The 14,062-nt window shown below is 34.6% G+C and overlaps 1 protein-coding gene across 3 annotated transcripts in view; it reads left to right on the top strand.

Annotated features, from left to right (window-relative positions):
- LOC124353141 overlaps positions 1-11,946 on the top strand; it is a 176,819-nt gene extending 164,873 nt beyond the window's left edge. For all 3 annotated transcript variants that reach the window (XM_046803004.1, XM_046803002.1, XM_046803003.1), the window contains 2 exons: positions 9,886-10,078; positions 11,491-11,946. In XM_046803004.1, coding sequence (XP_046658960.1) covers positions 9,886-10,078; positions 11,491-11,662 — 365 coding nt within the window. In that variant the 3' untranslated portion in view covers positions 11,663-11,946. The remainder of the gene's footprint in view (positions 1-9,885; positions 10,079-11,490) is intronic.
- Positions 11,947-14,062: the final 2,116 nt, after the last annotated feature.

Below are 14,062 nucleotides of genomic sequence, written 5' to 3'. Positions count from 1 at the left end.
TGTAGTCTAAGAAGGGTTATTTCTAGTCGGTAATTACTAGAAGAGGAGTAGAAGTTATGAAAGTGGTAGCCATCTACTCAAATAATACGTGAGCTCGCCTAAAACAAATTCGTGACGGTATTAGCCATTTAATGAGACAAAAAACTTATCACGACAACGTGCTCGTCAGAAGGACGACGGCCACAACTTGTATCCATTTCAATCAAGCAAATAAAAGATCTTCAAGGGTAAGTTACTTTACTATTTACAACTTTACGTTACATTCATTTTTATATGTTTGGCATCAAAGGGCTAATTTAATAATACGAAAATATACATTTTACTTAAGGACATAGCGTGCGAGGTGAAATCGGTCACTTAGTTGGGCTGCTACCAAGGGTCACAATAAAATATTCATACGCGTGCCAATTAGGTAGTTAGTCCGTCGATAATTTAGTTCCGGAACATTGGATAAAAACTAATATTAAGTTGTACTGGCTAACTAGGTTTTGAAATGTTGCATTATATAAAAATGGAACTAACAAACGGTACAGACTAAATACACCATTCACATTCAATCAACCCTTCCTACTATAGCTACGTTATGTATAGAATATTTGGTTGCTTTTTCCGTGCTTATGGACCATGCCAGAAACATCATATTGCACTTAATTGTGCGCCTGATGAGACAATGTGTATGCCTCTTCACCTAGATTGCACTCTCTGATGTCGAATGATGTAAAGAGTCCTTTTTGAGCTTCTTCATCTCCGACTTATTTTGGATCTCTTCAGACGAACATGACTCCAGATTCCAGGAGTCGTCTGAGACAGCGTCAGACTCCAGACGCTGCACTAAGAGGAAGGTGGACTGGAGCTAAACGTATCATTCACATTCAATCAACCCTCCCTACCATATCTGCGTTATGGGTAGTAATAAGTTTAAAATGCAGTGAATAAGAACTGATTAAATACAAGTTTATTAGTGTAATAAAATTAACTTAAGTGTATTTAAGTTTTATATAATGTATATTTGTTACAATACTTCAACACGATTCAATTCTAATTTTTTTACTCGTATATTGTTTAGAGGTATACGGTGAATAGTCCAATTTATGTAAAAATATTTATAGGTAGTAAATCCTAAAACTAATTAGTAGCCTAAGAACTGTCTTACGTTTATTGAAATTTACTTAAATATTATAAGACTTGTCAATTGAATGAATCGTTATGAATGAATAGTTCTTTAATTTTTAAATCTAATTGTGTTGTTTCATTCATTAAATCTGTCTCGCAAGTTATTGTTCAGAATCGTTTCTTCTATGTATGATTTTTTAAATCTAGGTTATGGTGAGTAGGTACACTATATTGTTTCTTCCTGGTACTGAAGGATGGATCGGTACATTAGTACGATTTAAGTAATAGATCTTTTTGCAAATGATGTTTCATTTACGCACTGTCAGTTAATTGTGAATATCAAGTGATTTAAAGATGTTAACTAGTAGCAACAGGAGAAAGCGTCTATGGGTAACTGGTTTAGTTTCAAAATTCAAGGTCTATATGTCCATATAATAAATTAAAAGTATGTACTGTACCTTGACAAAACTGTTTCAAACCGTGTACGTGTCCACTTCAAGTTGCGGAACAAACGTTCGACCATCAAATTGTTAAGAAACGTGATATTGCTCCATATTGGGTTGTCAAAAGTTATTTTTTTTAACCACATACACACAACAACAAAATAAAAAACTAAACTGTTTCTCGTTTAAAGTATTTCAGATCGTGTTGGTGTTTGAAAGGTTTATAAATTTCATATTCTTCGAGAGTATACCATTTTAAACCTTTCATGCAGATATGTAAGATTTTCAAAAAGTAATTAGTGTTTTCTCATGGCACGTCTGTTGTCAATAAGATGCTGGGGAAAAAGCGATTTTTGTGTATTTATCCGCGGGCTTCCTCAAATCTAGTTTTCAAAGACCCACCTCCCCCCCAGACGTTTTCCCGATGTTCTCGTACATAGCAACTGTCACAATCCCGCCAGTTCCTTTGTCTGCATCGTCGTTCTTGTTACTTATTCCTGTTCAGGATGTTACTTATTCTGTTACTTGTTTTAAACGTCAAATGTATGTCTGAATGTTTCAGTGTTTTCCTGGGTACATGTTGAATGATCTGGCTAAACTCTACACAAATTAAAGTTTTGGTTTGGTTATTGCCCATCCTATTGTCATCTTTGCGAGTATTCTAATTTCTTTGCATTAAAATGTTGTGTCCACTAACTTGCTATTCGATCCATTAGCTGTGAAAATGCATTTTTAATATTGACTTCTTTTTTGTATCTCTCATAACTTAACGGTAATAATGTTGGATCTCACGCTACAAAATAAAGCAAAAATAAGTTGGAGTACAATATATACAGAAAACCATCTCTTCAGACCCGACCATACATTCTACGTCTTTACGTCCATAACCACTGACATTAGCTACCTACAACTCCATGGTTTATTACGTTTTAAAACGTATCCACCTTACAAGGTAAACTTGATAAATTCGATGGCGTGTATATTTGATTTATCATTTGTTTTCGGTATATTCTCACGCCTAAGTGGTTTGGGCGTGGACAGTGATGCCTCATCGAATTTGCTTAAATATTCACATCATCGGTTACTTGCACTGCTGTGAATCTCCCAAATTTCACACGATAATTTAACACATACGTATCTCAAATAGTAGCATTCAAAGCAATATTAATTAGTTCTACCTTAATAATAACAGAAAATACGAGGTTATTACCAGGTTTGATAAATTGATAAATACTAACATATATGTACTAACATTGGGGTTTAACATATACGATAGTTAATCGGAAATATAGCTGGTGAGTCCAGAGAAACACAGTACTTATTAGTTTCGTAAAATTACAACAAGGTATTAAACTCAAACCTGTTCTAATAGGTCTTCCGTACATTAAATGTGTAAAAAGTAAGTAAAGTAATGTCTTATTTTACCAGGCGAATTTAGAGTTAAGAAGCCCTCTCTAACACTTAACCTGAGGATCAAAGGCTTAAAGGTGACTTCCGAACCACCACCAAGCAATGGCCGGGCAGGCGGGCTGCTTGCAAGGACAGGATCGCTCAGCGGTCACCCATCCGAGCAGCAGCCACGCTCGACGTTGCTTGATTTGGTTATCTCGCGGTAATCTCCGTACCCACTGCGCTGTGCCTTTGGAGCTCATAAGTGTTGAGTTTATGATTTGTATCAGCTGCATCCATAATCCATAGAGTTTAGTTCCAATTTCTCTGAATCATCCTCTATGGCAATAAGAACGTTATTAACAAGCTGAACAAAACTTTAGTATGTATATTTGAAGCGGGGTGATAAATAAATTTACTCCCAATATCAGATACTAAAATAATTGGAAAGTTCAAAATTAGCAAATATTTTTCTCAACTCTTCAATACGCTACTAAGTTTAAGTTCTTTTAGTTGGTATAATCCCAATCCATTGGATCACTGGTTGACCTGGTTGACTTCTTCCTACAACCTTCATTCACGTTGTGGCGTGAAGACCCCACGTAATTCAATTTTAAATGTTCTCGGGTTCTAACTCGGACACGGTGATGGAAACTAGCCCAGATCAATCAGGTTGTTGTAATAAAAATGCTCTCCTCGGTTGGCCAAATAAAACAATTTACTTTATTGTGAAAACAATTTGAGTTTTGTTACATAATTTAAAACCAGTTCAACAGTTACAAATTTAGAACGGGAGAGAGAGCGAGAGAGCGATTTCACGCGAGCTTAACGCGTTCAAAAACCCGGCACGACTGCCACTCTGCACTCCGAACTCCAGGGAGCAGCGTTGTATCAGACGCTACCTCAGCAAAATTCCTGCTTGTCTACCACCCAGTAACTGCGCAGCTGCTCTGAGTATGGAAAGTTACCAGGCTTACTGCTGACAGACCTGGACTTACATTACAATTCACGTGTTGAATTAAACTATATATCTTCTCCACCTGCACTGCTTAACCTAATAAGTCTGACTGCATATATTATATATATTACTCGTTACTACAATTAGATGTTATGCTGAATAAAAATAAAATATATTACTGATAATTTTAATATTTTAAATTGGCTGATTAAGACCGCATACGATGTTACCGGTCTGGTCTTAGAACTATATGCTGGGGGTCGTCACAACGTAATGCTCAAGTGACGTATGTATAGTTCTCCAATGATTCTGATATTGTAATTAAATCAATAAAAACGTCTTTTATTGCAAGCGTTTCTCAGAAACATTTCTGGTTTACAGCACAACTCAAGTCACTTGACTGTACTCTTTTAAATTGAGTAATTGTGTGAGAAGTAAAACCTATTGATCGTTCCCACCTATCATCGTACCTGCGAGAAAGAATTGCCCCCAGACCAACAAGTGATACGTCAGAGTTGAAGTGTACAAAGCGTTTTCACTGGTTATTTTGTTTTCTTAACTTTATTAAAACTTTCCTCGCATTCTGGTGTCCATCTGTAAAGTTTTCCCTTTGTAGGAGTTAGTTCAATGGGATTAGTTACCATGTGGTCAAGTGCTTATAAATTTATTATAACAATTTGCCAAGTCCAAGAAATTATGGATTTCTTTACCGATTTCTGGAAGTTCAATTACCAATATTGATTCGATTTTAGCCTATGTTTTGTGAATACCTTCCTCATAAATAAAATAGCCTAAGTATTGAATGCTTTTATGTAAGATTTAGAATTTTCCAATTTTAGAGTTTCGTCCCTTAAGAGTTCAAATAAATAGATGACTAATTCGTCTAATAATAACCAATAATAATTGGAGTAATGTTTCGGAACACTTGCCCTGTAATACAATGTCATATCTATCTACTGTAATTAGTGAGACAAGCTTGTACTATTTTGCTGGTATAAATGTCGGTATTCCTTTATAGATACCAATTCATTTTATGTTATTTTTTAGATTTCTCACCATGAACCGAATGCTTTTTAATAATACTTAGTTTTAGCTTATGTGCAATACATGTGTTTTACGGTGAAAATGCAACATTTTCAAATTAATTGATATTCCATGGAAACCAAGCAATAAAAACAGTTTATTTTTTAACGATTTTGTAGCCAATAACAGCTATTGAAAACCTATGCATTTTGATAGTCTACTTTTCTTCAAAAATTGTTCCATACAAGTTATCAAAATTTTAACATTTATCAATTTTTATAGATATATGTTTCATTTTTTCCACGTAGTATATAATCATGAAAACGTATAAGATGTTTAATTGTGTATTCTATTAATATTTAGCAAACATTTCACTCCCCTATATTTTATATTTTTTAAAGAAATATAAATTTTTTATGTAAGAAAACATAAAACAAAATACCAGACTTTTTAATAATCCCAAGAAACTATCACAGTGTCAAAATCATTCTGTAAAATTTCTTTTTTGTAGTCTTAGTTGGTTTTACACTCTGATACTTTTTACTATTACGAGACATTTTTAACAGTAGTTACATGTTGTAGGCTAGAACTAGTCTGTAAAGTAGCTACGCTAGTCTATTCCACTCACTCAATCTCTCTTTAGTGCAGTATTCTTATTTCTCCCCATAATGAAACACTATACAAGTATTATTATAAATAAACTACTATGAGTAACACACTAATAAAAAATTAGCAGAAGCTTCGTTTTGATTCAACAATCACCACAATAATGTGACAAATATTGTTGTTGGGGTTGGTGTTGTTTCAGTTTTTCTATACAGAGAATATGAACTAAACGACATAGCTTCCTTCTCCCTCAGAAATCTGCTAAAAGTATTCTTTTACTTTTCTAACTATCGAAGAATTTGGGTCTTTTTCGTTTAAGGGCCGGCACAAAAGACCCTAGCTTTCCTATTCAAAACTCAGATCACGCGATGCTTGCCCGCTGCGCAGCGCTTTGCGCTGCTTGCTCTTTTAGAAAAAAAATTAACTCGAGCTTGCAAAGTCCAAGCCCAGATCAACTCACCACGCTTTATTGAACACAAAACTCAGACAGAACTAACGCAGGTTTCATTACACGCAAAAGATAAGCGGCGCGCGTTTATCACTGATAAGATAAGACGAGTTTATACTAGAAGTAGTACCTAGACTATTGCCCTACGAACTAATAACACCAAAAAAAAACGATTAAATGCACTGACAGTCAGGTATAGTATGTTTGCAAGGTTCTGGCCCTTAAACGAAAAAGACCCACTATCACAGTGTCAAAATCATTCTGTAAATTTTTTTTGTAGTCTTAGTTGGTTTTACACTCTGATACTTTTTACTATTACGAGACATTTTTAACAGTAGTTACATGTTGTAGGCTAGAACTAGTCTGTAAAGTAGCTACGCTAGTCTATTCCACTCACTCAATCTCTCTTTAGTGCAGTATTCTTATTTCTCCCCATAATGAAACACTATACAAGTATTATTATAAATAAACTACTATGAGTAACACACTGATAAAAAAATTAGCAGAAGCTTTGTTTTGATTCAACAATCACCACAATAATGTGACAAATATTGTTGTTGGGGTTGGTGTTGTTTCAGTTTTCCTATACAGAGAATATGAACTAAACGACATAGCTTCCTTCTCCTTCAGAAATCTGCTAAAAGTATTCTTTTACTTTTCTAACTATTGAAGAGTTTCTCGCTTACGTCGGTCAATTTACACATATCGGGTACGGTCCAATAAGCGGACCCGGTTTTTTATATCGAAATTGGCAAACGATATTACTTAATCATAACCATCGATATAATCAATCGATACTGATGAATTATTTTTAACAACTTAAATAATCTATATGAACAGCTGTAAACACTTTCAAATAATACAAGGTAATATTTTAAATTTCACGTAACATTGTGTATTAAAATGGCCGTCAATCTTAGGAAGCTTCACGAAATTGCTTTAAAAGACGATAAAATATGTTTTTTATGGCTTCAGGATGTTGGGTTAGTACCTAAGAATCTATTATGTGATATTTGTGGAAAGGTAACAAATGTAACTGTCAGAGGAGCTAACATGGTCGTCTTCAGATGCAAAAAAAAGAAGGTAATGGTGGACACAACTTTAGTAAAAACGTTTTCGTTCTGTTTCATTTAGTTAAAGTTATGAGTTTCCCTGATTTTGGTTATGTTCATTTATTATTTGTTATAATTAAATTCACATTTTAATTTAAACATATGATTGTTATTACTTTTATATCGATTGATAGTCTATGATTCGATATGCGAATATTAGGTATCGATGATTATATTCTTCGATATAAAAAACCGGGTCCGCTTATTGGACCCTACCCCACATTTGTTTATCGCATTTATCACTCAAACAAAACCAACAATAAAAATAGAAATTTAATTAGTTTTACGAATCCTATTTTTGTATTAGGTATACGAAAAACCCAATAACCTAATTTGCCTTACGTACAGTCACATGCATAGCCTACTGGTTCGATATCTCGGAGAAAACAACAAAATAAACGCTGAAAACTTGTGCACTGAGGAAGAAAAAGGGTAGCCCGCAATTCCCATAACAAGTTTTAATACTAACCCTTCCAATAATCCCAATACGCCATTACCGCAGAACTTCATTGGCTCCAAGCAATAACCAATCTGAGCTCGAAATAGAATCCGTAAACACCCGAGAGCCTTTCGTGTTGGTGTAAGCCAATCAATTCCTCTTTTCCCTGTTATCGTCTTCCTGCAAGTGAACTGTTTTAATCCGTTCCTATTTTTGGAAATTGCGTATAATATTTTAAACGAATCAATTCATAATTCTACTTAGATACTAATAGTTATACAAAATTAAAATTTGTTCGTTAAATATTATTAAAATATAGCAAATTTGCTACAAAAGGCTTTTATACTTTAAAGAAGAATGTTCGGTATTTGAATTATTACATTTATCCATTCAATCTTCATTACAATTTTTCCAGTTTAAAAGCCATGTTTATCCATCTTAATTATACATAATGTGAGAACATGTCTAAATAATAAATATGTGAGTATTATTTTTTTACATTATTTTAGCATTATTGTAGTATTTTGCAGTAGATATTTTTTTAACTTTTTAACATGTTATTGCCTTGAAATACCTTAACAAACATAACTATATACACTAACAGTTCATTTTCTCGTATAAAATTAAAGTGTATACAAATATATAACGTCTGTTTAAGGATAAATTAGGTCAGATATTATATTTTACATTTTGTATAGTACTGTACATTCTAGCCTGAATATTCATGCTAAATTCCATTTCTGCAACTGAAACCATATTTTTTTGTAGACCGTTTTTTGTAAAACTATTGATGCAATCATATTTATAAAAATATTTTTAAAGTGTATACTCGTATGTGTATGCGTGTATATAACACAATATAACATTTTAGGATTGCAGTCGGATCAATCTGTTATGTAATCACGTACTCAAAATCTTATTTTATATACTCACAGCTTGTGCAATCAAATTTAATCTTAGCCTAACGCGTTTTGCTCGATCATAGCATTGTCAAACGCACCCGAACCCAAGTAAAACGCGGTGTAGGCCTATACACGCAAACACATGACATTAAATAAATTAATTAAAAGTTCGCCTACGCGGATCATCAAAATTAAAATGGTAAAAAGTATAAAGAAGACCATGATTCTACATCATGTAGTTGGAGCATCGTGCACGAACTGGTTGTCGTTTGTGTACATGTCCTTCGTCGAGGCGTCTTCGTTATCTGTTATATCTCGCTCGAGTCGACCGCTTTGTTTGTCTTCCTATTATTGAGGTTATGTCATAAATGTGATGGTTCCTACTGCCGATTCTTTCTTTTAAAATATTGTTCACACTTGTACAATGTGTCTTCTAATCTATTTAATATTTGTCCTTTGGTGCAATGGTGTAATATTTGTATATTATCCGCTATGCTATTATAAGAATTGTTGTAATTATTCAGATGCTCAGCGAATTTAGACTTAAGTTTTAATAAGGGCTGAAATGTGCTATTTAAAAGGGGTTTTAAATGTTCTCCCCGTTTGGCCTACTACGTAAAAATGTACACAGTCAGTGCAGTTCAATGTATAAACGGTAGAACTGGAATAAATATCTGGTTTATCAATTGTCTGCAGGGACGTAGCCAGAGAGGGGGTTCGAGGGGTCCGGACCTCCCAAATCATTTTTTTTTTCAATTACTCTTTTAGTAAACGATTATTATTATTTAAATAATTCAGTGTTACTGACACCGTTCTCAACACAGAAACAGATCAAGAACTTTTTAAGGAACAAAATAGAGCCTTACTCTGTCTACTATAGGAAAATATCAGGTCTGGACCTCCCCCCCCCCACAAAAAAGAACTTTTTTGCTTACGTTCTTGATTGTCTGTTTAATTCTGTTCTGCAATTTATTGCTGGTTCTATATTTTATTGATAACCCGTGTTTCTTTAACCCGCCATCGGTCACCCTGTTAGATGGCATCTAACACTTTCAGTTGTTGTGAAGAAATATTTTTTATTCCTTAACACAAAGGGTTGTCGCGACATAATTGTGAAGCACTATATATTACACATGTTTGGGTCAAATAGTTGTGTTAGCACTACTGGCCAGCCGGGGGGGAGGGGGCAAAGTAGTGTCGGCGCACCATTTTAGTCTGCAGCTAACAGGTGACTGATCACGTCGCGCTGCATGTTAGCCGCCAACTAACACGTGACCGCTCGCAGTTTTGTTTTCGTTCGGGTTGATGTGCTATTATATTCTTAAACGTATTGGTTAAGTATATTCAAAATTGTTGTTGTACCCTATTGGACTGAATTTAGAGTTTTCTCGTGGAAGTGGTTTATTAGAGTTCCATGTACTCAAGCACTAATATGAATGGGACTGTCCGCAGACACGTGTACCAGAGGCTGCTACAACGGAGGGGTGTGCGTGGGCCCCGACCTCTGTGAATGTCCTGTGAACGCCACGGGGCCCACTTGTTCCCAGCCACTCTGTGACCCTCCCTGCGAGAACGGGGCTGCCTGTGGCCCTGGCAACACCTGCCTCTGTGGCCCCCATACCACTGGCACTCGCTGTCAGACTCGGTGGGTCTTAAGGTTCATCTGGAATCGTAGATTAGAATCGTTTGTAAAATTTTGTAAGTGATGTAAGTTTTGTAAATGAGGTGATGGATCGTTCCAATAATAAAAATAATAAATATTAATAGTTTTGATACTATTTGTAGTAACTTTAAATTAACTTTAGTACTACTTTATATTTTTATTAGCTGTGGCTTCACACGGAATTTCGTAGGCATGTATGAGCACTTCTGGTTCAAGAAGATTGTATTTCTGACGCCAATGTTGACGTCTCCTTGCCATGATCAAGAAAATTTGTAGGCTATTTTAATTTACTCTGGTCTAGTATTTTTTTTTCAATAGTTGACTGCCTTCTTTTCAGATCAAGAAATTATATATGCATATACAGATCTGAGAAGGCTACTGTCAGAAGACAACTAAGATGGGTTTTATAACACTCTTTAAATTTACAGTAAAAGTTAGAGAGTAACTTTGTCTTCTATATGGCTTATAGTAATTATCAATTGCATATTTAATATTTGCAAAACTGTACAGTTAAAAGTAATATTTGTACTAAAACTTTTAATTTTCTTACCTGGATATTTTTTTTCTGTGCTCAACAGTTGTTTCAGAAAACGTTGAAATAAGAAGTGTTGTTACTATCAAGCTTACTCTATGCTTTCACAGTGCAAATGTAAACAAACTGAAAATAGTTGTTAAATTAATTAAACATATGGTTGTGCTGTCATAAAACAATGTTTAAACAGAAGAGATGGTTACATTTAACAGGCTCTTTCAATTCTATAATAATATTATAAATGCGAAAGTGATTTAGTTTGCAAAGATTAGCCAGTGAGGGGGCCCAAGGGGTTTTGGATCCCCCCAATTTTCAATTTTTTTAAATTACTTTTTTAGTAAACGATAATTATTATTTTAATAATTCAGTATTACTGACATTTACTGCTAAAAGATTGTTCTCAACAAAGAACGGGTCAAGACCTTTTTAAGGAACAAAATGGGGCCTTACTCTTTGCCCACTACGGGAAAATATCAGTCGTGTGGACCCCTCCAACATTTTTCCTGGCTACGTGATTGTTAGTTTGTTTTGCTTTTACGTAAACTACTCAACCAATTGTATTGAAATTTTACATGGACACTCTTATAGGGTCCCTGGTCAACAAAACCCTATTCTTATTTCAAGAATCCTCCGGGCTACGCCCTACTGGTCTCTAAAGTTGTGAAAAATCCCATCTTGCATTACGGCAATTAAATATTATTAATTGAAAGAACCTGTTAAATGTAATCAACTGCTCTGTGTAAATAATGTGTCCAAAGCCATGGGCAACTGCTAGTAGAATATATTTACTAGAGCTTTACAGGTTACATGGTTTGAAATACAAATCATAAAGAAAGTATTTAACTCGTGTTACTTTTTGCAGGAACTGCGACTACAGATTCGTGCAAGAGCCATACACGAGGGGTTTCCGGAAGTTGGTGAAGAAGCGCGTGGAGACGAAATGTGGAGTAAAAACTTGTTTCAGAACACTGGCGGAATACCATACCGTGTACAAGACCTTCTACCGCACTGTATATAAGTGCGCGGGTGACTAATGTAGTTCTCAAGACAGGGGACTCTGCCGCCGAAATCTGTAAAAGCTAACAGGACGATTTTTGTTGATAAACAGCTCCCCAGATGGATCTTCCATTGGAACAATCTGTAAATGCTGATAACAATCAGCAGGAAACACTTTCTGTGTGGAAAATACTCATTGTCTTTATTACCTATAGTACAAAAAGGTATCGTTTCCACAGATTTACACGATTATTCTTTAAGACAATTGTGAGCATAGTTGAACACTGTTTTTACCATATTTTAGTGATTTTATTAGATTGCTTATTAGTGATTATTTTATTTTATTATTTTATTAGTGATCTATTGCTTATTGATACCATTATGTTTTACAACTGTACACATTTTGTGTTTAGATTTCATCAAAATAATTATATTAATTTGTTATGCTGAATTGAAGCAGTTAACTTTTCAAATTGATATATTTTAGGAATTACCTCCTTGTTATCGGAAAAAACAACAATGTTTTATTAAATGCAGCTTTATTTAATTTAACAATTTCCAGACAAAATCACATTGATAATATTATTTATAAATTCACAAAGGTTGTATAAATCGTAATGGCATTTTTGTTATCTTAAGTTAAAGGCTCAAAAATGTGTTAATGTGATAAGGAATGTAGTTTAGGACAATATCTGTTTTAATTTAGTTACTGTGATTAACAACCCCAAAGGAATTCAGCGTAATTATAGCAAAATTACTTTGAAAACAAAGTATTAATCAACTTTTAAATTAAATTTGTTCTATTGATATTTGTTTGTGTGTATGAGTGTGTGTGTGTGTGTGTTTTGGAATGTGTACGTGTGTATGTTACTTGCGCCAATGTTGGAATAAATCTCTAGAACAAAGTTTAGCGAAAGATCTATTCATCAAAGGCCCCAATTCAGAAGCAAAATAGTATAGGATTTATAAATAAGTATAAGTATTTCATAATGTAATAACTTCAGTTACATCTAATAACATTTATAAATCTACAAAACAGAACGTACTTTGATGATAGAATAGATAACTTTTTACTGTATTGTAAATTTAACGCAAGATAATTGATCAGATTGAAAATCTTTCCGTACTTTAAAATGTGTTAGAATCCAGGCTAGAGAAACGTGTGTAATGTTAAAACATTTTACATTTCCATGAGGAATGTTTAAATATTACTTCTGCAATAGTTAACGTTAATGTACATATCAATTTTGTACCATAATAAATGGTAATGTGATACAATGAGGGCAGGTGCAAAAACTTGATGTATAATATAATTGTTTAGTGTATTTTCTGAGATTCCAAAATATGTTGTATATTACTGTTTCATAATAAATGTCAATGACTAATCTTGGGTTATTGTAGTTTTTCTACCTATCATTACAATCCAGTGGCGCACCCAGAAATCTTCTCTGGGGGGTGTCCAGAACACTGGAGATTCGGGAGCATGGACACCCCCGATATGAATAGGAAAGAAAGAAAAGAATAAATTTTTGAAATATAAGGTTCTAGAATCATTATTTTTTAGTACTTCTGAACTAATAAAAGGAGGGCAAAGATCAGGTTAGTTCAGTTTTATATCGATAACAACGAAAATATACTGGTTTTGGCGCTTTTCAACCAAAGTGCAACTTTGAACATTCATCATTCGGAAGCTTCTGATCCGATTAAGACCAAACGTTTATACAAAATAGATAAAAGTGTACTGTAATCGAATATGTAATTTTAGAATTTATAATAGTATGAAAATAAAGTTGTTATTAAATTACCATCTTATTTTTTTTTTATTCTTGACCAGATGGTTCACAAAATTTGGCACTGGTCACATTATGGAAGGAAACAGGATTTTTCCGGATATTTGCCATCGTTCAGTGAAACAAGAAATCAGTAACACTACGTTTCGAGATCTGCAATCTGATCTCTTCTTCAGGTAAAGAACTAACCTAATACATATACCCAGCAGGGATCACTTCTGGCTGGTTTATACCTACCTACCAGTTGAACCCACCACTGGGCACAGCAAAAACCGATGTGCCACTTCAATCTGGGCAACCTTAAGGATGTCCAGTAGCGGCACATCACTAACCGCAAATGTTGAGATTCTGGGGTTCATGGGCAATTCGATAGGTCTAGTCTACTGTGGAAGATGACTGTTGGAGTTGGTGGGGTTTGTTCCCTTACCTCAGAGGTTCTTGTTAACCTCAACAAGGGTGTGCCACCCCCCCTGCCTACTTTGACTGGAGAGGCTGGTTCAGAGCTGGCCTCCCCTTCTTCCGGGATGACTTTGAGATGTAGTGCCCTAATTCTTCCTCATGGATCTCGATAGGAAGCGGCCCCTACTCCCTAACCTTACCCATCCTGAATATCCTATCACTCCGGAAGCAACGCAAAGGTTCTTACAG

The sequence above is a fragment of the Homalodisca vitripennis genome, chromosome 1, assembly GCF_021130785.1.
Source record: "Homalodisca vitripennis isolate AUS2020 chromosome 1, UT_GWSS_2.1, whole genome shotgun sequence".
Lineage (NCBI taxonomy): Eukaryota > Metazoa > Arthropoda > Insecta > Hemiptera > Cicadellidae > Homalodisca > Homalodisca vitripennis.
The sequence above is the reverse complement of the archived record's forward strand: the minus strand, read 5'-3'. Positions and strand labels throughout refer to the sequence as shown.